The following is a 25,707-nucleotide window of genomic DNA, read 5'->3' as shown; positions in this document are numbered from 1 at the left end:
TTCCTGCCTTCAAATCCCCTCCCCTTCAATTACTTTGCAGGGAACAGGCAGCCGTTCTTTAAATATCAAGTCAGATCACTTACCTGCCATACTCCAAGCCTTCCAATCGCTTCTAATTACACTTAAAGTCAAAACCCACATATCTTCCTAAACCCCAGATTTCACCTCCTACCACAGTAGCTCTGAACTGCATCTTCCAACCACCCACACCAACCGGCCTGCTTTACTTTCAACTACACAAACTCCTGTCCCCGGCCCTTTGTACTTCTGCTGCTTCCATCTTGGAGTCTCTTCCTCCAGAATACAGCAAGACTCATGACTGCTTGCTCGCTTTAGTGAGGAGTTAGCAAAAATGGCACGTCCCCTGTGGTTTCAGCCCAGGTGCCCCATGCAAGCAGCTTTTTGTCTGTCACACAATCCCATCACACCCTGGATACAAGGGTAATGGGTTATACTAATTATAATGTTAAAAAGGGGATCAAATGGATGATTAAGTGAAGGAAGGAGTGACATTTTCTGAGCCAAACCCAAACTCTAACCAACTTTTACGTTAGTGAGGAAAATGAAGAGCAGATTGAGAGGAATCTGTTGTTGACTCTTACCTGTCATATTGGAAATTTCAGCCCCTGGGCACGTGATACAGTTAAAACAACATACAGCTTTTTCTTCCTGTGGGGTTTTCCTAAATCCTGGACCACAGCTTGTGCTACACACAGAGAGGGGAGCCTGAAGAAAATAAAGTGATGATAGATGTTGCTAATACATTTAGCATAGATGACTTATATAGTTTCTGTAGATTAATAATGTTATCTTAGTTGGAATATTTTAATAAGGTATAATACCTTTTAGAAATATCTAAAATATGCATACTGAAAATTAAAATTAAGTAGACACATAAATACTGTTTTTGATACAAATAAAATCATATTTCTGTATAAAAGGCAAGTATCTAAGTAATCAAATTATGTCTCCATAAAATTAATGAGCCAGGTGATTAAAAGCCATATATTAATTGCACAAGAAATCTATAATGATGTTATCTTTAGTACCACAGGAACAACACTGGGCATTCAGAAAATCTTGGTATGTTGTGTTTTCTTTTTCACCTCATGGTTACCTCATTTTTGTGATGCGAGTATTTAAGATCTAATATATTGTGGTGAAAATACTTAAGATCTAAGCAAATATTTAACATCTAACCTCTTAGTAAACTTTACAACATAGTATTGTTAACTACAGCCACCTTGCTGTACATTGGATCCCCAGAAATTCTTTGTCTCATAACTGAGATTTTACACTTTGGCCAAAATCTTCCCATTTCCCCAACTACCTAGCTTTTGATAACCACCAATTTACACACTTTTTCTATGAGTTTTAAATTCCACATATAAGTGAGATCATACAATATTTGTCTTTCTTTGACTTATTTCACTTAGTATGATACTCTAAAGTTGCATCTATGTTGTCATAAATAACAGGATTTTCTTCCTCTTTATGATGAAATAATGTTCCAATATATATAAAATATTATATATACACATATATATATTCACATGGGGGTTAACATATCTCTTTGAAATGGTGGACTTATTTTCTTCAGATATATACCCTAGAAGCGGACAGCTGGATGATAATGTAGTTGTATTTTTAATTTCTTAAGAAACCTCAGTAGTGCTTTCCATGGTGTCTGTACTAGCTTGCAGTCCTACCAACAGCATACAAGGGCTTCCTTTCCTCGCCAGCACGGTTATCTCTTGTCGTCTTTGTGACAGCCATAGTAACAGGTGTGAGGTGATATCTCTTTCTGGTTTGACTTGTATTTCCCTGGTGATTAGTGATGTTGGGTACCTTTCTACGTACCTCACAGTCATTTGTTTGTCTTCTTTGGTAAAATATCTATTTAGTTCTTTTGCCTTTTTTTTTTTTATTCTCACCCAAGGACAAGCTCTCACCAGTTTTAGACAGAGGAGGGGAGGAAGGAAGAGGGAGGGAAAGAGAAAAACATCGACATGAGAGTGAAACACTGATCGGTTGCCTCCCGCACAAGCTCTGACCAAGGATCGAACTCCCAACCTGGGTATGTGCCTTGACCCAGAATCATACCCACGACCCTTTGGTGCACCAGACCACACTCCAACCAACTGAGTCACAATGGCCAGCGTGGTCCCTTTGCCCACTTTTAATTAAAATTTTTTTTTGTCATTAGGTTGTATCAGTTCCTTCTATAATTTAAATATTAATCCTTTATTGGATTCTTGTTTTTTTAAGTAGTTTCTCCCGTTCCATAAGTTGCCTTTTAATTTCATTAGTTGTTTCTTTTGCTTTGCATAAATTTTCTAGTTTGGTGTAATTATACTTATTTATTTTGGGCTTTGTTGTTGGTGCTTTTGGGGTTAAATCTAAAAAATCATTGCCAAGACCGATGTCAAAGAGCTTTTCCCCTAAATTTTCTTCTAGGAAAACTGCCAACAGAAATATTGTCTGCCAACACCTACATACTCATTGCTCCTATCTGCCTTCTTTTCCATTCCTGGCTGATCTACCCCAGTGAGCTCTGTGAGGCTACATGGCCGTGGACTTTCCTGGAGGTCCTCCAGAATGCAGAGAAAGCTGGATGTCCACCTCGAGTTCCCCTTTCCCACAGGAGAAACGGTAGTTTTGCGGGAGGTGTTCCTCTAATTGCAGTACTGTACTGGCCTGAGGAAGGGAAGATGTAGTCAAAGTTAATCCTTGCTAATAAATTAATGGTTATTCTTCTAATGTGATTTTATGTGTGTATGTGTGTGTGTGTGTGTGTGTGTGTGTGTGTGTGGTTCAAGAGGTGCTTCAGCCTCACTCCCAGGTCCTGGGGTTTTTATTACAGCCTCTTGTCTGTGGATAGTTGTAGCTAATTTTTCTGTGAGAGAGACTGAAGCCAGTGACCACCTACCTATTTCATCACCTTGCTGACCTCAGGACATCTTGTTTTAAAAACTAGCTTAGACTTTTTTTACTGGCAATAATTAAATCATATATTCAAAACATGAGACACCTAGAAATGATAGAAAAATACAACAAGAGCTTACATAACATAGCCTAGGTCCAATAATGTAAGAGAAGCCCCACAGCAAAAGGATGGAAAGAGGAAGGAAGGAAGGAAGGAAGGAAGGAAGGAAGGAAGGAAGGAAGGAAGGAAGGAAGGAAGGAAGGAAGGAAGGAAGGAAGGAAGGAAGGAAGGAAGGAAAGAAGGGAGGGAGGGAGGAGGAAGGGAGGGAGGGAGGAGGAAGGGAAGGAGGGAGGGAGCAGAAAGAAGGAGGAAGGGAGGGAGGGAGGGAACAGAAGGAAGGAGGAAGGGAGGGAGGGAAGGAGCAGAAGCCTAGGACATAAGCTGATCCAGAGTTATAACCATCTTGACATGTACCAACTAAGTTAATCAGGAAACTTAGATTTTAGTGTCCAAATTGAGGAGACAGAGGACAGGCCTTGGGCTTGATCAATGTGGAGGTGAAAGTGAGATATGTAATTCATAGATCTAAAACTATCAAAGGGCTGCATTCCTTGGTAAGTAATGTTCTAGAAGAACATTATCCTTCCAGCAGAGATAAATGGCAAGATACATTTTCAGTCTTAATTTAGAGTCTGGATGGCAAAGGAGAAGAATTTCTTTTCTCAGGAGTATTTATTCACAGGCTTGCCTTTGCACTGGTGTTCAATTAAATTTTAATGCATTTTTATAGTCAAGAAAAACCACACGTGTGCAAATTGAATGTTCTTTGATTATTAGCATCTTAAATGCTTGGTTGATACACAGGCAAATGCATTGAAGGGATTATCCCTAAAGGTATTTCTGAACCATCAATGAAACAGCACTGAAACTGATGCAAAACAGATCTCCCTCCCTCATGATGAAACAGCACTATAACCAAGGAGCAGAAGAGACAACAAATGAAAGAGTAAGGTCCACACTCACTGTAGCCCTCGCAGTTTTCAGAAACAGAATATAACATGTGCAGGCTAAAGGTCTTTCAGGAAGTGGGCCTGGCCGGGGAGCTCATACGGTTGCTTGGAACATCACCCCACACACCAAAAGGCTGCAGGTTCGATCCCCAGGGGAGCATATGCGGGGAGCAACCAATCGATGTTTCTCTCTCACGTGGATGTTTTGTTTTTTCTCTCTCTCCCTTCCTCTCTAAAAATCAGTGAAACTGTGAGGATTAAAAGAAAAAAAGTGAAAAGAATGTCTTAAAGAAATCTTTAAGGAAATAAAATAAGATATTGAAATCATAAGCAGGAATTGGGAGATTATCAAAATCAACCAGGAAGATTTTAAAAGAAATGAAAAATATAACTATTCATATTATAATTATGACACGAGTTACCGAACATATAAAGAGTCATAGAAATATCTTTAGAAATAGTAACATGGGCAATTTTTGTATAATTTAGATACAGAGATCACATAACGTACTAATAAATGGTGACTATGGGCTAAATGTTGAGACATATAGGTACAATTGAAATATTTAAATTAAATTGGTGACTATTTCACTAGTTGAACTCCACAGAATAATAAGATTAAGCATCTGTCCTGACTTGCACACATGCCAATTCAAACATTAATTGTAGAGTTGAACCATAAGAACATATAGCCAAATCTACTTCCATGATGATAAATATTACTATAACTCCCTCATGACTAAAAAAATTATTTAGACATAATTTAAGAAATAATGAAGCAATTGCAGCAACGCAATAAACACAACTGATCTAATAACCATACAGACAACTCTGATTCCCCGTTAGTAACTATTGTTTCTCCTGTAGAACTCATGGGCCATTTAACAAAACTGAGCATTTACTGGCTAAAAAGAAAAATTCTTTTATTTACAATGTAAATTAGTAATCAATAATAAAAATTCAAACCCATATGAATTCATAAAGTTAAATACATTTTCAAATAAATCATGCATCAGGTAAAACTAAAATATTTAAATACAAAATAATAAACCTATATAAAATTTTAGAGTACATATAAATGAACCCAAGAAGACATATAAAATTTAAAAATAAACAGCGATTTAAACTAGAGTTAGTTTCTAACAATAGAGTCATAAAATACACAGGAGAACCACATGGTTTTATACCTAAATAATAAAAAATATTTAAGAAATAGTTTAAGTCATTTAATAAATAAGAAAAAGAATAAATATATGTCAACTAAATATAAGAAACTAGTAGAATTTTGATAACAAAACAAATTATAGAATGGGAAAGAAATATTGGAGGCCATTTCCACTTAAGAATATGGATGTTAATACCCTAAATAAATATTGACTGTATACTATAATGTTTTAAAAATACACCATGGCTGAGAGGCAGGAATTAACAGATGGAGCATAGGGTAATTTTAGGGGAGTGAAACTATTCTGTCTGATATTGTAATGGTGGATACATGTCATCATAAATTTGTCAGAACCCATTAAACTGTACAACACAAAGAAAGAGCTCTAATTTAAACTGTAGATTTCAGTTAATAATAATATATGAATATTAGTTAATGATTTGTCACTAATGTACCTCACTAATGAGAGATGTTGATAATAGGGGAAATGACTGAGGGGAGAACAGTGGAGACATACACAAACTCTGTACTTCCTGCTCAATACTTTTAAAACTAAAACTGCTCTAAAAGTAGATTTTATTAATAAAGCAGTGGTGCATTTACACAAAAAGAAGGAATTCTTACCTTTTGTAACAGCAGGATGGACCTAGAGGATATTATGCTAAGTGAAATAAGCCAGTCAGAGAAAGGCAAATACCATATGATTTCACTTATATGTGGAATCTAATGAACAAAATAAAGAAACAAGTAAAATAGAAACAGAGTCATAGATACAGAGAACAGACAGACAGCTTTCAGGAGGTAGGGGGTTAGGGAGGCTGGGTGAAAAAGGTGAAAACATTAAGCAGTACAAATGGGTAACTGCAGAAAAGCCACAGAGATGTGGATTGCAGCATAATGTGGAGATAACAGGGTAGGGGGCCAGATGGGTGCTTGGGGTAGCAGGGGCACCACTCTGTAGATTGCATGGTTTTCCAGCCATTTTACTGTACATCTGAAACTGGTGTGGAATGGTATTGAATGTAAACTGTGATTGAAAAATAAAAAAAATAAAATAAAAAATATATCTTCATCAATTTTAGTTAATTCCAGGAAAGCAAGGATAAGCTAATAATAAATAAATAAATTTATAGGCCATATTAACAAGTCATTGAAGACAATCACATGGGTTTCTTTCATAGATACAAAAATTGTAATTTATAAAAGAATTTAAAAGTAACCTAATAATGGAAGGGAGTTATCAGAAATATACAGAAAATAATGATAAAATACAAAATTATTTCATTTAAAGGAGTATGATTAAGCAAAGATAATAATTATCAGCACTTACATTCAACTTTAAGTAAAGTCCCTAGACAATTCATAAATGTTAAAAAAACAAAAATTTGAAATGAAATATACAAACATTTATATTCATAGATAGCATTGACTACAGAAAACCAAGTCATTCTGAGTTGCTAGAGTAAAATGATAAAACTGTAAAAATAAAATAAAAAATTTGAGAATCTATACAGTATTGTGATTAAAATCATGGATTATGAGAGGAGACTTCTTTGGTTCAAATTGTGACTGTATCACTAATTGTGTAATTGTGAGTAACTTACTTCACCTTTCTTTGCAATCCATCTCTCATGTAAACAATACAAATAATAGTGTCATTTGCCTCATAGGATTGTTCTGAATAACTATTTAATTTTCATAAAGTCATTAAAACAAGGTATGACACACAATAGATGCTTTATAATGGTTTGCTATTATTGTTATTATTCTCATGTAGTTTAATAAGTCTTCTTTTCTTTATAATGGACAATCATTGAGAAATAGTAAATAAGAAGAGACATGAGATGTGTGATATGCATAAAACTGTAGAGAATCCAGTGGGATGAAATTATTTTCATGAAACAAGTCTAGTCTGGTATCTATATTCAGTAAAAATGCCATCTTTAAAACTATGACTAACCTCTTCAAATCCGATGGCCCAGTCTATTATTTCCTTGTGTATAGTTAACTCTTGACCATGTGGAGCCTGGGGGACGAATTTTCCTACCTTCATCAGATGTTGGAGACCAGAAGGCAAATTACAATAGTTCAGAATGTCATATTGAGCAACACAGTTTCTATTTTCATCCAGGGTCACTTGGTCTCCAATACTGTTGGTAAATTGAATGACTCTCAGTGGTTGGTGAAGCTAAAATGGATGTAGTAAAGAGTAATTTTAAAAAAATTATTTGGTAACCAAAAAATTTAAAGAAAGAAAAGGAAAAAAAATTTAAACCTTTTGATTCTGAGATTTTTTTGAATGCATGACCTTGGGGAAATCTCTTATCCTCCATAGCCACAAGTGCAAAATATGCACAATTACTCCCTCTTGATCAAACTAAATGTGAATATTAACAAAAAGCATGCATATATTTATGTGATTATATAATTAAATATTAACTGGAATTTCATCATTCCCTCATTGTTGAGAACAAAAAACCTAAATTTAATGTCACATTTGATGTAGAGAAAGAAAATGTGATTTTAAATTCTTGGTGACCAATTTACTGGCAGTGGGTCTTAAGAATCTTACTCAAGAGCGAGAAACAAGATGGTGGCGTAGGGAACAGCTGCACCTGCCACCTCCCGCAACCACATCAAAGTCACAAATAAATACAGAACCACCCTCACTCAGAGCCTCCTGAAATCCGGCTGCACAGAAGCCCCACAACCAGGGACTGAAGAAGAACCGAGACTCGTGGGAAGGGCGGAGACACGTGCTGCAGGCCCATGCCTGGTGCCGCGGTTGAAACTCGGGAGGGAATCTCGGCGGAGAGGGTTTCCTGGAGGAGGGAGGGGTCCCAGCCCCACATCGGGCCCCTAGGCCAGGGCTCCAGGGCCAGGAAGAGATGTCCCCACAACTCAGGGTTGTGAAACCAGCGGGGACTGTCCCTGAGGGTCTCGGAGGCTGCGGGAGCCCCAGCAGCTCCCCTTAAAGGGCCCGGCATGGACTCACTCGGATGCTCCCTCTGAGCCCAGCGCCGGGCAGCAGCTTGAAAGGACCTGGGACACTCGGGGAGGAACTGACCTGCCTGAGATCCGGACGAGAACTGGAGGGACCACTTCCTCCCAGGCAGAAGAGCCAGCAGAGGCCATGGCTCCTTTGGAGAGTCCTCCCAGCACACAGCGGCAGGCAGGTGCCATGTTTGAATCGCCAGCACTTGACTCACGCCTTTGGCCCCGCCCCGTGATTCCCGGAGGCCCCGCCCCTCCCCACCTGCAGGCTCATCCAGGCCATTTCCAGGGGCTTTTTATACAAGTGGCCTCTCAAGTCTCATGCTTAGGACTTTCCTAAAATCTCTCAAATAAGCAGCAGCTGGCCCCACACGGCTTGATAAGTGGCCCCAGGCCTGGCACTAGCAGCAGCCTGCATTGACTCATAGCTGGGCCTCTCCTGGACAACGCAAAGCCCAGCACAAGTAGCTGCCAACTATGGTTTGCTGTGTAGCTCATGCTGGGTGGCCCTGGGCAAGGCACTGGCATAGGCTGACTTTGCACCTCCCGGGAGGCCCCAGAGACAGTGCACCTGGTCAGACTCGACCACGCTGGATTATAACCCTACCACATCCACGAGCGACACTCAAGGGGCGCACTTGGTGAACACCAAAGCTCCACTGAAGTAAATCCTGATCCATAAGGTTGTCTTCAGCACAGCAGATCTTTGGCTGTATTTGCAGCTGGTCCTCACAGCTGATTGGCCTGGGGGTCAGTTCCTCCCAGGGACGCCAACAGCAACCAAGGCTTAACTACAACAGGACAGTGCACACAGCCCACACAGGGGAGCACCTAGAAGGCCCAGCTCAGGGTGAGTGGGGAGGCTGAGTCACTGGACCCTATAGAAAACCTACTAAACAAAGCCATTCTAAAAATTCCAGAAGACATAGCAGCTCTACCTAATACACAGAAACAAACACCTGGAAGCAGCCAAAATGTGGAGGCAAAGATACATGTCACAAAGGAAAGAATAGAAGAAATCTCTAGAAGAGGAATGAAATGAAATAGATCCAAGCAAGCTAACAGATACAGAGTTCAGAATTTTGTTTATAAGAATGTTTAAGCAGATGGTTAGGGAAATAATTGAGAAAATTGATAGTATAATAAAGTACCAATTTGAAATAAACGCTACAGGAACTGAAATGAAGAATAATTTACATGGAAAAAACAGTAGAGTACAGGACACTGAGAATCAAATCAGCAATTTGGAACACGAGGAAACAAAAAACACCCAACCAGAAGAGCAACAAGAAAAAAGAATCCAGAAATATGAAGATACTATAAGGAGCCTCTGGGACAACTTGAAGAGGCCCAACATTCGTATTATTGGGATGCCAGAAGGGGAAGAAAGAGGCCAAGGAATTGAAAACCTATTTGAAAAAATAATGACAGAAAACTTCCCCTACCTGGGGAAAGAAATCGACTTACAAGTCCAGGAAGCACAGAGGGTCCCAAACAAGAGGAACCCAAAGAGGCCCACAACAAGACACATCATAATTAAAATGCCAAAGGTTAAAGACAAAGAGAGAATCTTAAATGCAGCAAGAGAAAAGTAGTTAGTTATCTACAAGGGAGCACCCATATGACTGTCAGCTGATTTCTCAAAAGAAACTTTGCAGGCCAGAAGGGAGTGGCAAGAAATATTCAAAGTGATGAAAAACATGGAACTACAACCAAGATTGCTCTACCCAGCAAAGCTATCATTTAGAATTGAAGGTCAAATAAAGAGCTTCACAGATAAGAGAAAGCTAAAGGCGTTCATCACCACCAGACCAGCACTACAGGAAAAGTTGAAGGGTCTTCTTTAAGAAGAAGCTATTGAACAAAGAAATCTGACAAACTAAATAGATCCAGAGATACTGACGCATGCAACAGACGATCATATTTCAGAGGAAAGAGGGAAGGGGGGTGGAGAGTGGAAAGAGATTAACCAAAGAAGTTATATGCATAACCCATGGACACAGTTAATAATGGAATGAAGCCTGGGAAGGTGGAGGGAGCGAAGTGGAGGGGATCAATTGAGGGGGGAAAAGGGACACCTGTAATTCTCTCAACAATAAAGATAAATTAAAAAAAAAAAAAAAGAATCTTACTCAACTTTCCTGAACATGAGATTTTCTCATATGTAAAATAGAAATAGCAATTGATATCTCTAAGTTTATTTTGAATTAAAAGAGACATTATAGTCAGTATAGAGATGGCTGGGGAAAAAGTAAAAGCTCAAAACTAATTTTTTTCCTTCAAAACAATGAAACTAGACGACCAACTTACACCATACACAAGAATAAACTCAAAATGGATAAAATATTTAAATGTAATTCATGAAATCATAAAAATCCTGGAAGAAAATATAGGCAGTGAAATCTCAGACATCTCTGGAAGCAACATTTTGGCCAATATATCTCCTAGGACGAGAGAAATAAAGAAAAAAAAATAAACAAATATGATAACATTAAACTAAAAGCTTCTGCACAGCAAAAGAAACCAACAACAAAATGAAAATGGAACACAATATATGGGAGAACATATTTGCCAATGATACATCTGATAAGGGGCTAATTTCCAAAATATATATAAAGAATCACACAATTCAACAAAAGGAAGACAATTCAATTAAAAAATGGGCAAAGGACTTGAATAAACATTTCTCCAAAAAGGACATATAGATGGCCAATAAGCATATGAAAAAATGCTCAATGTCATTAAAAATCAGAGAGATACAAATTAAAAATCACAGTGAGATATTTCCTCATACCTGCCAGAATGGCTAATATCAATAAATCAACAAACAACAAGCGTTGGCAAGGATGTGGAGAAAAGGGAGCCCTAGTGTACCATGGTGAAAATGCAGACTGGTACAACCACTGTGGAAAACAGTATGGAGGTTCCTCAAAAAATAAAAAATAGAACTGCCTTTTGACCCAGTGGTCCCACTTCTGGGAATATATCCTAAGAAACCTGAAACACCAATCAGAAAGAATATATGCACCCCTATGTTCATAGCAGCATTATTTACAGTAGCTAAGATCTGGAAATAGCCCAAGTGCTCATCAGCAGATGAGTGGATAAAAAGCTGTGGTATATTTACAACATGGAATACTACACAGCCTTAAAAAAGGAACCTTACCCTTGCAACAACATGGCTGGACCTTGAGAATATTAGGCTAAGTGAAATAAGCCTGGCAGAGAAAGACAAATACCATATGATTTTACTTATATGTGGACGCTAATGAACAAAATAAACTGATGAACAAAATAGAACCAGAGGCATGGATACAAGGGACAGACTGACAGAGGTCAGAAGGGAAGGGGTTGGGGGACTGGATGAAAGGAAGTGAAGGAGCCGGGCCGGGCGTGGCTCACTGGTTAAGGGTCGACCTAGGATCCAGGCGATCAGGGTTCGATTCCCGGTCAGGGCACATGCCCGGGTTGCGGGCTGCAGCCGATCAATGACTCTCTCATCATTGATGTTTCTATCTCTCTCTCTCCCTCTCCTTTCCTCTCTCTGAAATCAATAAAGATACATTTTAAAAAAAAAAAAAGAAAGTGAAGGAATTAACCAAAGAACATATATACATAGCCCATGGACACAGACAAGTGTGATAATGACCAGAGGGACGGGTAGAGGAGATAAAATGAGGTCATCTGCAATTGTGTTAACATTAAAAATAAAGAAAAAAAGAAAAGAGAAAAACTGAATTCTTTCTCATGGTCATTTTAGAGAATCAATATGTAGGTTTACAGAAATCAGACTGAAAACAAGTGCTGGAAATGTGGAGTAAACATTTCACTCTTAAATAGAATATAACAAGATGTCCTCTAGCCTTAGACACCTTCCATTTGATGACGGTTTCTACGTATACTCACCACAACTGAAATCTCTCAGGAAAGTACACATATTTATATAATTCAGGATATAAAATCAATGTGCTTTTCTGAGTTATTATTAAAGTTTTAACAAAGTCACATCTATGATTGTGTGTTTCAAGAATCTAAAGGCTTCAAGGTCTACAGGGCACTAGTGAACATAATTACCTGCCACTGATAAAATACCAGTGGGTTTGCATTTTCCTCAGATTCCACTTGTGTTTTTAAAAGAAGCACTTCGTGGAGGGCATGGGCCACAGAATACACAGAATCATAGGTAGTCTTAATAAAATCAGATGTACTCATGTCAAAATAATGCAAAGGCACAGAAGCCACTGAAGCATTTAGTGGACAGTCTTCTAGTGTTTCACAGTCAGGACCAGACAAAGAGCAATCAAAGGAAAAGCGCCACAGTTTTTTAAGAAAAATGTCTTCTGGATATTTAGAAGGGTTAACTGTCTCAAGAAACTGTCTGAAGCCAGGAATCTCTCTGCTCTGCTTCGATAAAATGAGAGTCCCATGGAAATGATTAAGCAGGAAAACTTCCCCATTTGTGGTGAAATCCCACTGGTAGGTGGTGATCCACACTTTCCAGGTATCCAAACTGTGCATTATCAGAATGGTCAGGGCTGTTAGTGTGTCAGTATCACCATAGACAACAGTCACATTTATTGATGGGTTATCAATATTGGGCATGGCCACCCAATTTGAAAAGGGAATAAATCTTTCAGCAGTAGACACCTTCTCTGTAAATGCTGCACAGACACCTTCTCTGGCCATGTCTTCTTTCAGCTCCCAGAGGAATTGCTCACCTTTCATGTCATCTGAGACAATCAGTCCTACCCAAGTCCAGCTGAAATGCAGCAATAATTTCACCATACCAAGAGCCAAAGATGAGTCCTTGGGGGACATCTGATACAGAGATGGAAGTAGTTCTTTGTCACTCAGTAAAGGGTCAAACAGACCATAACTAATCTGAGAAGGAAAAAAAAAATCATCCATTTTATGTTCAGAAGAAGGTATTTAAGAGAGAAGAGTACAATAAAATACTCCTAGGAAAAATTCAAAGCTTTAAGTGAATTGCTAGAGGAGTGACCGAGATGGGTAATGGAACAACTCCCAGAGTTTTTCTTGATGAGGGTTTTATTCAGTTCATTAATGAGGAAAGTCTCTGGAAGACAAATTCCTGGTCTATAAAATGGTCATAAATAAAGATACATATATTCAGTTGGGGAAAAACAAGTTAAAATAAAATTTTTATATAAAATAAAATACTAGTTAATATTATATAGGGTAATACAGTTGCAAACGTTGAGATTTCTTCTGCCAAAAAAAGAAAAATCCCAGTTCACAAGATCTTTCTACAAGCTATTATTTAATTCTATAAGGCTGGTAAAAGTCCATTTCTGGTTATCAGTCAAGGGTACAACTTTTAAAAGAATTACATGATAGGAAGTCTTAAAAAGGTATACTAGTTAGATAGTAACAGCATAATATTAAATAATAAAGCAATAATTATTTTGCTTTTTTAAAGTTAAATAGAAGGGTTTTTTTCTGGAAAGGGAGGAGATAATTTGCTTACTTAATTCTTTATAATTTATCACCTTAACTTTGTGTGAAATCAATCAGAAAAGTAATTGTTCAGATGCGTAGTTCCCAGAACTGGCATGGCTAAGTCATCAGGCAATGTCTCATTGTGGCCTAAGCTTCCCATGCTGTCTCCTCCTTACTCCAAATAAGCCCTAAGAGCAGAAGGGATCTTCTATCATGTTTGGGGTTATCAAAGACAGTTCTGAGCTGCATTTTGTTGGTGTGCCTTATAACAACAGAAAAAACAACTATGCAATATCTCTGACCCTCCCCATCCTATCTCACCTGTGGGAATTTGTAGAGTTCCAGTAATGTCCCCAGCTGAAGAACAAATGCTGATGTAATTCCTTCAACAACTGCCACAGATTTGCTCTGACTCTCACAGTTATAATTAGGAATTTCCTCTCTCCCTCCTGACAGCCAAAGCACTGGGCCTTCCAAGGTCCTCTGATGACTGTGGTAGGAGTTGTAGATGTGATATCCCAGAGACACGTTGGGTAAGAGAAGTGGGTTCCTGTTGATCTCCTCGATGGCAAAAATGAAAGCCAAAACATGAATGTAGTGCTTGTACAGAAACCTGCATGGGGAGGAGACCATTAGAAATGCAGATCAAAGCATGTGCCTCTGGGGAAGCTCCTAAGGCAGAAAAATGGGCATTTAGAGGATAGACCCTCGCGCCTCCCATCCAGTATCCGGTGGTTCCATCTCCTGTCTGACCTGAGTGTGTGGAAATGAGGGATGGGGGCTCAGCAGGCTCTGAATTAGCTGAGTATCAGGCTGATGAATCAGCATCCAAGGAGGATACAATTTTAAAAGCTGAAAATTAAGCATGGGTTGAGTTGAACATAGAATCACTTGGTGGTAAGACTTTAAAGGTATTTGTTCATTTTGTTTATGAAGAAATAACTTTCAAAGGGTAGCTGAGACAGAAACTGAAGTAGGAAGTGAGCGCGAGGTAAGAGAGGATGTTGCGGTAAAAGGTCAGAGTCCATATATGAGATCCTGCAGAGCAAGGGATCAGGCAGGGCAAGCAAGGAGGGAGAACATATTTTGGGGAAAATGACTTCAGAAAATGGGATGTCTAAACATCATTTGGTTTAACCTCATAGATCAGGAAGATAAACCCAGATTTTAGGGTTCTTAGGAAAGTGGTGGGAGGAGGCCTGCATTGTAAGTGATTCTGAGAAAAATATGAGGGGTGGACAATGACTTTATCTTTGTCTGCAGGTGTCTATCATATAATGAAAATTCTCAAAATATAATGGTCTTAAAAATATTTTGTATTATAAAAACACCTAAAGCAAGGTTGCTGGAGAGCTAAGTTTAATTTTTCTTTCCTTTTTTTTTTACTTTAGGGAGCCTCATTTCAGGTTTTAAATATCTCCCTTTCCAGTAATTGAAGTATATGCATAATTCCAATAAATATTACATAGAATAATAAAATTATTAAATGATTTTATTGTTTCTAATTTTTAGTGGAAAAATTAAATTCTGACTATCTTAAAGTGATGGAAATGCTTTAGTGTAATAACTCCCAGGTTCTACGGTAGGCTTAATATTACATAAAATATTACATGTGATATTCTCAAGTTTACTTCTTGGTAAGTATAAATGTTCACACTTTATACACGGTAATAATTCCTGAGAAAGATTATACACAAGACAGAGACTAAGCCTGAATTTAAAAGCAATTCCACTGACATCAAAGTTAGTTATATCTTAAAGGTTCTTTGACATCCTTAGAAGTAACATTGTTAACTCCCCCCAAAGACCACTAGATTGTGTTTATTAGAAAAGCTAATTTTAAATAGACTTACCACATAAGAGAGAACACAACCTTCCCAAATAGTTAGTAGTTTGTTTCAAAAAGGGAAACATAGGCAGGGTATTTATAGGCTTTTAGAGACTGAGCTATGTGATTTTAAGGAGGGTCTTGCAAGAAACAGAACTAGCCAGTACTAACCAGAGTTTATGATGTAACAGCTTTGGATTACTGGACACTGCAAGGCAAGGGTGTGAAGGCATAGCTGTTAAGTAAACTCTTGGTCTTAAGAAGTAAATTTTTCTTTTAGTTCATTATCTTTTTTTTCAGGAGCAGTTATTTCCTGCAACAAGCAGTTGTTACTTTGGCTTGTTCTCAGTATTGTTCAGTAAATGTAGGAAAGTATGATTCCTTTCACTATTCTTTAGCACAAAGATGGGAAAATGTGTTTGTCCATAAAGTTTAATAAAGTATAGATGCTCATAGTATTTTTAACACAAGAATAAGAAATTATTTTGTTTCGTCCTCAGAAAGATAGAAGGGTATATTGAGTGTTAAAGTCAAGGACAGAGACCAGCCTTGAAAATTCCCTGGGCAGACAAAGTCAGGTTAGTTATACAAACAAATGTTAATTTAGCTTATTTTGCAAGACTGAGGATGGGATACATGGCAGATCACCCCAAAATATTCCACTTTGGCATATTGATTAATTTGAAATAAAGATACTTAAGAAACAGCCTGTTCAAAAAGGACAGTAAGGCCTCCTTTGTATACCCTGAAATTAGGAAAGAAATTAGGCATGTGGAAAGAACTCTCCCTTCCTCTCAACAAGAGAAAGTGAGGTATCCTGACTTGCAGAAATAGAGAATTCAGGGCCAATAAAGATGTTTAAACAAATTTTGTTAACAATTCAGCATTTTGCTACCCTAAGCCCAAACTCTTTTGTCATTTTTTTACAAATAATTGTTTCTTTGTCTGAAAGGTATAAAAGCTGCCTACTTTGCTCATGTCTCTGAGCCTCATCCCAAGTTTAAGTGCTCTTAATTTACAATAAATTACAGTATTTATTATTACTTTAGTGATTCATTGGTTTTACTTTGGCTATTTATGAATGCCTCCTGGGATTCTATTAATTTCTTAGAGTGGTTCATAGAACATAGGAAAATAGTTTACTTAATTACCAGTTTATTATAAATAGAAATGATAAAGGGTACAGATGAACATTCAGATAGAAGAGATTCATAGGGCGAGGCCGGTAGGAAGGGCGGTGGAGCTTCAAAGCTCTCTCTGGGTAAACCACTCTTCCAGCACATCTAATTCCCCAGCCCCGAAGCTCCCTGAACCCCATACCTTTGGAATTTTTGTGGAGGCTTCATCATGTGAGGATGATCTATCATTAACACATTTCCCAACCCTTCTTCTCTTCCTGGAGGTTAGGGAATGGGGATGAAAGTCCCAAGCTTTTAAGTATGGCTTGGTCTTTTCGGTGACCAGCCCCCACCTAGGTGCCCACCATGTATGGCCTCATAAAAACAAAATGTGATCCTATCACCCAGGAAATGCCAAAGGATTTAGAAACCCTGTTTCAGAAACCAGTGCCAAAGCCCAAATATTAGAACAAAACATGCTTTATAGGCCCTGAATGCTCCATATACTCTTACCATGTAGGAAAATACGACGGTTTTAGTATCTCTGTGCCCAAAAACTGGGTGCTGAAAGCAGTACATATTATTTAACAGTAAATATTAACATTTGGAGACTATAAGGTAAAAGTACAAACATGGTTATTTGTTTTAATACATCATTTCCTTAAGTCTAAAATTATTTTTAACAAATGTTGAAAGTAAAAGTTTAAATGCTCAAGTTATTTATATAGCTACCACCTCAAACTCATTTCTATTACACTCTTTTCTAGCCACACTTTGCACACATTAAAAGCCCTCTGTTCTCACTTGTGCCATGTCTTAACCTCTAGTCAGTTCTTGCTCACTCTAACCTATCCACTAAAATAGCTTTGGGTATGATCATGAATGAATATTTGTTGCTCTACAATGGACATTAATTAACATCTGTTCACAAACAACTCATATATATTCACTCTAGACTAAGCCATTCTCATGAAAGTCTGACTCATACATCCAACTGCTTATTTGGCATTAGATGCAACAAGGCAATTTTGTGATTTTTATTTCCCTTCCCCAAATCTATTCTTCTCTGGTGTTCCCAATCAGTATAAATTCAGTTAAATAAACCACATATGAAGACAAAATTCTCAACCGTACTTTCTCCCTCATTTTCCCTCCCATACCTAATCCATCCAAACTGTGTCTCCTTGAAATATTTCAAATTCTCCACTTTCCCCACCTCCACTGTCACCACTTAGTCACCATCAACTCCCAATAGGCTTCACGAAATGACTGCCTTACTTGTTTCTGTCACTCTTCATTAACCTCTCAAATTTCCTTTCATAATCAGAACAATCTTTTGAAATCATACAGGTGACTGTAAATCCCTCTTACTTTCTAGATGAACATATCTCGTGGTGTACCATTGCTCTTAAGTAGATATGAGCATATTTAAACCTTTTTACAGTTCCCCTCATGGCTAAGCTCTATTTACCTCTCTAGATTAATTTCTCTTTGGCCTTTGATTTTCACAAACACAGAATTTAATTTATTCAAAATGGCGTTTGCCTTTACACTAAGCAATGTTTGCCTCATTAAATTACGAGGTCTTATTACCATTTCCTCAGGGAAATCTCACTGGCAGTTGTAAATGATGGAAAACCTGTACCTTTAATTCTGGCATGCATCTGTGGCATGATCTTACCTCCCTTAGAGCAGGTGTTCAACTCATGACTTGCAGTAGTTATGTGAGGGCAGGTCTAAGTGGTTTTCCTCATTGCTCTAAGCCTAGCACTTGGCCTATGGCTTGGCTCATAGAAAATAGATATATGTTTGATAAATTAGAAAAAGAACCAAGTGAATAGTGTGAATAAAAAAGGAGTATATAGTGAACCTATATAATAAAGTTCAGTGACTGAAAGTAACCACAGGACGGTCTGACCATAAATCCCCTACTGAACAGGTCAGGGCAGGTATTCACATCCCAGGCCTACAGCTTCCTTAGCAAAGATGAACCTTTCCCCTAAGTGAGCCCTGTCCATAGTTCTTATGCATCTGTTTAAAATGTGGGAGTAATTTTGCTTTCCAGAACCCTCCAAGGCAAATCTCTGGCCCCAGAACACCAGATTCATGAGACCACAAAGTGCCTCACATTACCCTGTTGTCTATGTGCCATCTCTGTGTACTGTAAATGTTACATGTTAACTACCTTGTGCCCTCCCATGTAAAATACGTGTTTTTGCATTTTGCTTTTTATCCGGTTCTACAGATTTGCCCACTTTGCTTTCTCCCACATCCTTAATTCCCACGGATGGATTTCCTTTAAACTTCCTTCCATTTTCTCCTTTGATTCCCACTGTACAATGTGAGCTGCGAAACTGCCATTCTTTGGAACATTTTCTAATCATTGAGATCTGACTTCTGGGCATGTCTTCAACATTTTAACTCAGAGAAAGTCATAAAAATTTTCTATACATTTGGATATTATTTTGTCAAAAATAGCAAGAAAATAAACAGGGATCTTTTTAAAGAATCCTTGAAGTAGGGTTACCTGGGGCAAGTAAAGCATGTTACTGCCCCCCTTCAACTGCTACGAATCCTCACAGCAGTCACCTTCATACACACACCTCCTGCCTGCTGAAATAGCTTTTCTGAGCAGAGCTGACTATTTTATGAGAGAAAATAAAAACAGGATGGATCAGAGGGAAAAAAATTCATGAAGGCAAGGAATAAAATTCAAATTATAAAAGTACATCAGTAAATTTATCCCAACCCACAATGTAAGAATGAGGGTAAAAAGCATAAAATAGTAAGAGATGAAAGCAGAATACATAGGCCATAACACTAATCAGAAAGATCATTATGGTAAATTTTATGTGTCTACTTGACTGTGTCAATGGATGCCCAGATAACTGGTAAAACATTATTTCTGGGTATCTCTGTGAGGGAGTATCCAGAAAAGATTAACATTTAAGTCAGTAGGCTAAGTAAAGAAGATTGTCCTCACCAATGCAGGGGGGCATCCTCCAATTCATGGGGGAGGGTACAGAACAAACAAACAAACAAAAATAAACACAGGAAAGAGAACATCCTTTCTTGCTTGAGCTGGGACATCCATTTCCTGACTTTGGACATCTGTGCTCCTGGTTCTGGCGCTTTCAGACCCAGGCTTAACCCATTGGCTCCCTCATGCCTTTTGAATCGAACTAGAACTACACCATTGGCTTCCCTCGGCATTCAGCTTACAAACTTAATATCATGAGACTTTTCAGCCTCCTAAATTGTTTGAGCCAGTCCCTCACAGAAAATCTCTTTCTGTGTATCTGTATAAATACTATTGGTTCTGTTTCCCTGAAGAACCCTGACTAATACAAAGACTAAATTAACAAAATAAGACAAAAACATTTAAAGCATAAAATAATTTAGATTATTTTATTTGTCTATTTAAATAAGCCTATCACCCACTCAATAACCATTGAAATAATCAAAGAATTACTGTCTGCTCAAAGCTTCTTTCTATCATTTTGTATCTGCATCCTATGTAGCACATAGATGGTTCTGAATTGGACATCTCTGGTTCCACCACTGATACAGGTCATCCTCATCGCAAGTCACTGCTTTGGAACTAAAGCCCAGGCCACCTGATATGGTGCTGGGTATCCTTGAGCTCTGATACGCCACCTTTGGGCAGTGATAATTACTAAGGCATGTCTCAAACATCACTATCCAAGTTATTAGCCAAGTTTTGAATATAAATTTTTAAATATCTAAATAACAATTTAGAAAATTGAAACCTGAAACCAAAACGGCTCAATCTGGAAAAGCAAAGATTTGTAATGGTAGATTTCTATTAAATAACTAATCAACTCATTAGGTCCAAAAGGAAAAATCTGTGTTCATTTCAAATGCTGAAAATTATGCATAAAATGCAACGTATCTTTTTTATCAGAAATCAGTCATGTCAGAAGATGCATTTAATTAATATGTAAAAATCGATAGGTACCTCAGACTCAGAACCTTATTCATGTCAACTTGTGCTTGAACGTCTAGAGCTTGCTCTCCTGGTGGGGGGAGTAGTTAGAGAACTCTGGCCTTGGAGAAGCAGAACACTGTCAACTTTAATTACACTCCTCTGCACAGGCCCCTCTGCCTCAGACTCAGTAAGACTCTGGGCCTTAGTGAGCCACTGCCATCGTCAGGGTTGAAGCCAACCCCTAAGGTGTTTGGGATCAGAAAAAAGGGTAGGACTATTTCTGTAGAAACACCTCTCTAGGTTTAGGGAAAAGATTGATAAATATATCCTCACCATAGTCATTTAACATCACTAACATGATGAGATCTTATTATAAAATACATGATTGAGCATAAAAACCAAATATGAAAATGCAAAAATGATTACTCTCTGCAGATGATAAAAGTTTATCATCTTTTATCTGGACCACTCACACCAAACAAACTAAAAGACTACTGAAACTAGTTTCAGTGTTTCATTCAGTGTAGAAATAGTATAGTTTTTAGAAGCATGCTAATAGTAAAAATAAAGTTACAGAAAAGCTTTATACAGCAGTATTTATATGTAAGTAAGACGTTAGAATAGCCTAATTTAAAATATTAAGGAAAACCTAATAAACCAGAAAAAACATTTGGATCAGTTTTATTTATGTGTAAAAACTTAAGAAATTTGTAATCAATATTTCAATTTGAATATTTGTTTGATTATCAATAAAGAATGATAAATTTATATGAAAAAATAAAACTGTGATAAAGAATAAAAATGAGAAGGATCTGCCTTCCTAAATACAGAAATTCTAAGGAATAACTAGCTTCAATAAATAAAAGCGTGGCAACAATACCAAAATAGACATATTCATAAAACTGAAGTAAATGCATAGAAGTGGACTAAATGTTTTCTTTTTGATGAATATTGCATTCAAATAAGTTAGGACAGAAGTGGCTTTTATAGAAATGGTATATAGATAAATATATCAAGTTATAACTCTGTCATGTATGTAAGCCAATACAAATTACAGATGAAATAGATATTTGCATAGATATTCTAAAACAAAAAGTAATAGAATAAAACATATGTATCTATTTAGTTAACCTTCAAATGTAAAAGGCTTGATACTGAAGGTAGAAAAAAAGTAAAATGATGAAGAGATGCAGTAACAAAAATGTAATGTTTTACATGTTAGAACATCATAATCAAATTCAAAAGACAATGGCAAAGTGAAGAAATATTCGGTGTGTATGTATTAGACAAATAATTGATATACTTATTATATAAAAAGTAAATAGCAGAAAACATATACCCAGTAGAAAAAAGTTCAAAGAGCAAGAAAAAAATCACAAAATAATGAGAGTAAAAAGGTAAGCTTGCAAAAATATGATCAGCCTCATGTTAAACTAAAAAGTACAACTTTAAAAATGCTGCTTTATATGCATATAATGCACAACCCAAGGACACGGACAATGGTGGGGAGAGGGACTGGGGAGGGAGATGGGAAGGGGTGGAACAGGTCATTGGAGAGAAAAAGGGACATCTGTAATATTTTAAACAAAAATAAAATTTAAAAAAATTGGGGATTTCTGTTGCTGACAAAATCTACATGAGATAAAAGTTCTCAGGCTAATTTTTTTTAAGTATTGTATGTTAAATACATTTTGTTCCACTCAAAAAAATAAATAAATAAATAAATGCAGCATTAAAAGGTACAATATGATTTTTACTTACCATATTTAAAATTTTGAAAATAATTTTAATTTTCCTACAATTGAAATGTGTAAGAAATAAACAATTCATAATTTAATTTAGGAAAATATGATTGAGACATTTTTTCTGGAGTAAATTTTGTGATACAAGGCAAAAGCCTTAAAAATATACCAATAATTTAACTCAGTATTTTATCTCTAGGAATTTATTATAGAATTCATTAAAAGCACAGATACAGGGATAGTAATCACTGAGCTTTATGTTAAAATAGTCATATTTAAGGTCCATGTATAGATTATTCTAAGAATGATGCAGCTGTTACCATGCTGGTGCAGATATTAAATGATGGCCTGATACATTGTGACATGAGAGAAACATTAATATATAGGATAGACAACCCAATTCCATCTATTAGATATGTAAGGTGAGCCTATAATATGTTAAGGCATCCAGCCTTATCTATTAAGAACTATTCTGTGTCCCTGCATTAACAGTCACATACTTTAAAGAGAGAGCCACACATTGTCTTGGGCTCTCACGTCTACCCTTCACTCTTTTAAAAGGAGTAACGTAGTAAGATAAAAGAAAAAAGAACTGATCTTATATCCCAATTATACCAAAAAAACAATTCTTCTAGTATAGTTCTTTTGATTACTGCTTTGCTCTCAACAGCAGGGTATCATTCTTTAACTAAAAAACATATGCTGCATAAACCTGCAAAGTGCTTTTCATATTATGCCATTAGATGAGAAAAAATATAAGGAAAGGAAACTAAAAGATCATGAAATGATGAAATCAATTAAAACAAACAAAAAATACATAAAGGGGAGAAACAGAGCCTGCTGCCATCTCTGTTCCCACATGAATGCATTTCATACAACACAGTGTAAAATAATGCCTCTGCTCAGAGCTGCCAAGGTGTAGGAAACGGACTCTCTAAATCACCTCATGCCACTCGTGCTAGTCTCTGAAGATTTCCCTGTAACCTGCAGTGAGAAGCAAGCAGGAGGACGTCTGGATAGGCACAGAGGTTTCTGGCAGAGATTTCCTGCATCGCTCAGCCCCAAGTCCACTCAGGAGCCAGTGGCAGCCAAAGGTGTAACTCTGGTGCTAAATAGAGAGAATTCAAGGTAGGAAGGATAGTCACTTCCCTCTTCTGCTAGGATAGAAAGAAGCCTCTTAGGGGACATGAAAGAGAAAAAGAAACATGCAACATAAGTCTGCCTTTACTTTTTATCAGCTTCAGGACACATATGAAAACATGTTTTTGAAATCAGGTACTTACTGGTCATAAAACACCTCTGGACTTGGACCATAACGAAAATAATTCCATTGCTCATCTTGATCGTGAGCATATGTAAACACTGGGAAAAACCCACTAATGACAAGGTCCCCGTCCTTGTGGAAACCTGGTTTTATTCCCAAAAAGCATAAGGATTGTTCCCACTGGCACACAGAGACAGGAAGGTACAGGAACATGAGGAGGAAAAGCAGAGAGGGCATCACAGGCATTTTCACCTCGCAGGGAAAAAAAGAAAAATATAAAACTTGAAAGAAGACTGTGGTTGCCTGAGGAGCTAGCAGACCTTAGCCAGAGAAGAAAGCATCACCCCAGTGCAAATGCCTAAGAGCCTGCCCTCCACACAAACACTGCGCTGTGCATGCTGTGGTGTCAGACTTAGGTGGTGAGAGGTGCACAGGAAGGTATATAGAGAGTTCACGGAGAAAGTCTGCACCCTAATTGTGGGTTAGAGACACTTCTTGGCTTGGATTCCCTTTGCTCCCATCCTTCCTCTCACTCCAGCTCTGGGGCACCTTCCTGCCTCAGGCATAGCACCTGAGCCAAGACACTTGTTTTCCAGCCAAGTGAAGAACACAGTGGAAAACATGTTGATTGCTTTCTCTATTTTGGGCCCTAACAATGTGTCAGGACTCTAGGGTCCCCCTGTCCTGGAATAACAGATCTGTACAAATGAGGCTATTACCAGGTGCAATGCGTGGGCAGCTTTTGCATGAGATGAAAATTGTGTGAGGTGCAAAAGTCAGAAAGGTTAATGTCAGGGGCAGCCAATGACTTACACTGAGTTCCTTGCCTATATAAACACTTTGAGATGACTGGAAAGTTTGTATTTAAGTAAAAAGTTTATGTCATTTGTCGCTAAGGATTGATTTTTTTCTTGTCAACACACATTCAAACTGTTCTCTGAGATTTACTCACTGTTATCATCATGGCAATTGTTAAAGTGATCAGGCCATGAAGTCATAGCCGTGCTTTGAGCAGACCTGAAATGTATTAAAAATAGTGTACATGAGAGAAAGAAATCTAACTTGAGAGTAGGTGATTATGTGACAAGGAGAATTTCGTAGTTAAGTCAGTAAGCGCTTTGAGTCCTCGTGTTAAGTTGTGAAAGAGACAAGGCTAAGTAACTGTAGAGGAATGTGGTTGGGTTGGTGTGCGTGGAGGGTAATGACAGGGCGATGGGCGAGTGGGGAGAAGGCAGACAGAGAGACCTATGAAGACAAGACGACCCCTCTCACCTGTGTTGCCCGTCACCCTGCCTGTGAGCACACGCGTTACTGTCTGTCTTGCTTCGGTTACATGCATGTTTACAATCCTCATTTTACCATAATCTCATGGAGGCACAGACTGGGTCAAATGAGCATTCAAACTTTTTTCAGTCTTCATGTGAGGATTTTTTTTTATTAATTTTTGAGAGAGAGAGAAAGAAACATTGATGTGAGAGAGAAACATCGATCAGTTGCCTCCCGTGCTCGCCCCAACCAGGGACCAACTGAACCCACAACATACGGATGTGCCCTGACTGGGAACTGAACCTGCCACATTTTGGTTCAGGGGCTGATGCTTCACCAACTGAGCCACCCAGTAGGAGGAGCACTCCAGTTTTTAAAAAATTCTTATGCTCTTTTACATGGAGTCCTTAGTAAATATTTCAGGGAGAGCAGTGAAATATTTATTTTATTGAACAGGCAACATGATGTATAACATGGAACCTCTTTTTCTCAGTGCTAGGTAATAAGTATCTATTTTTTATATACTGAGAGGTTCACTTTTGGTCAGTTTCCCAATAATAACAACAGGGCAGAGGTCATCAACCACGGGTGACTTTTCCTTCATATTTGGTTGTCATGAGCGGGGCTGGGTGGGTGCTGCTGGCATCTAGAGAGCTGGAGCCAGGGCTGATGCTCAACAGCCTGCAATGCACAAGACAGTCCCTGACAACAAAGAATTATGCAGTCCACAATGTCAATAGACCTGAGCCTCTGACATGTCCACTCAGTGCTGGTCTGGCAATAAAATAATAAACTTCAGCTTCTAAAGTCTGAAGTTAAAAGTTACATTGCATTTTTATTTCTAAATCTTTATCATTATTGGCTTATTAAAGCTGTTCGTGCAGATAAGCAAATCAAGCAAGCTTCATTTAAAAATTAAAATAAAACAGAAAATCCCAGTTGCCCAAAGAAGGCAGAGTTTTATAATTGAATATTGGAAATGAAA

The 25,707-nt window shown here is 37.8% G+C and overlaps 1 protein-coding gene across 1 annotated transcript; it reads right to left on the bottom strand.

The window, feature by feature from the left end:
* Window positions 1–2,562: 2,562 nt before the first annotated feature.
* Window positions 2,563–24,795, bottom strand: LOC107538161 (vomeronasal type-2 receptor 26-like). Its single transcript, XM_016214320.2, has 6 exons — window positions 24,729–24,795; window positions 23,476–23,599; window positions 13,877–14,168; window positions 12,170–12,976; window positions 7,062–7,289; window positions 2,563–2,697 (listed from the first exon to the last, which is right to left on the bottom strand). Exons 1-6 carry the CDS (start codon window positions 24,793–24,795, stop codon window positions 2,563–2,565), a joined length of 1,653 nt encoding a protein of 550 aa, XP_016069806.2.
* Between the last annotated feature and the right edge of the window lie 912 nt (window positions 24,796–25,707).

This window comes from Miniopterus natalensis, chromosome 12 (assembly GCF_054644295.1).
Source record: "Miniopterus natalensis isolate mMinNat1 chromosome 12, mMinNat1.hap1, whole genome shotgun sequence".
NCBI classification, from domain to species: Eukaryota; Metazoa; Chordata; class Mammalia; order Chiroptera; family Miniopteridae; genus Miniopterus; species Miniopterus natalensis.
The sequence above is the reverse complement of the archived record's forward strand: the minus strand, read 5'-3'. Positions and strand labels throughout refer to the sequence as shown.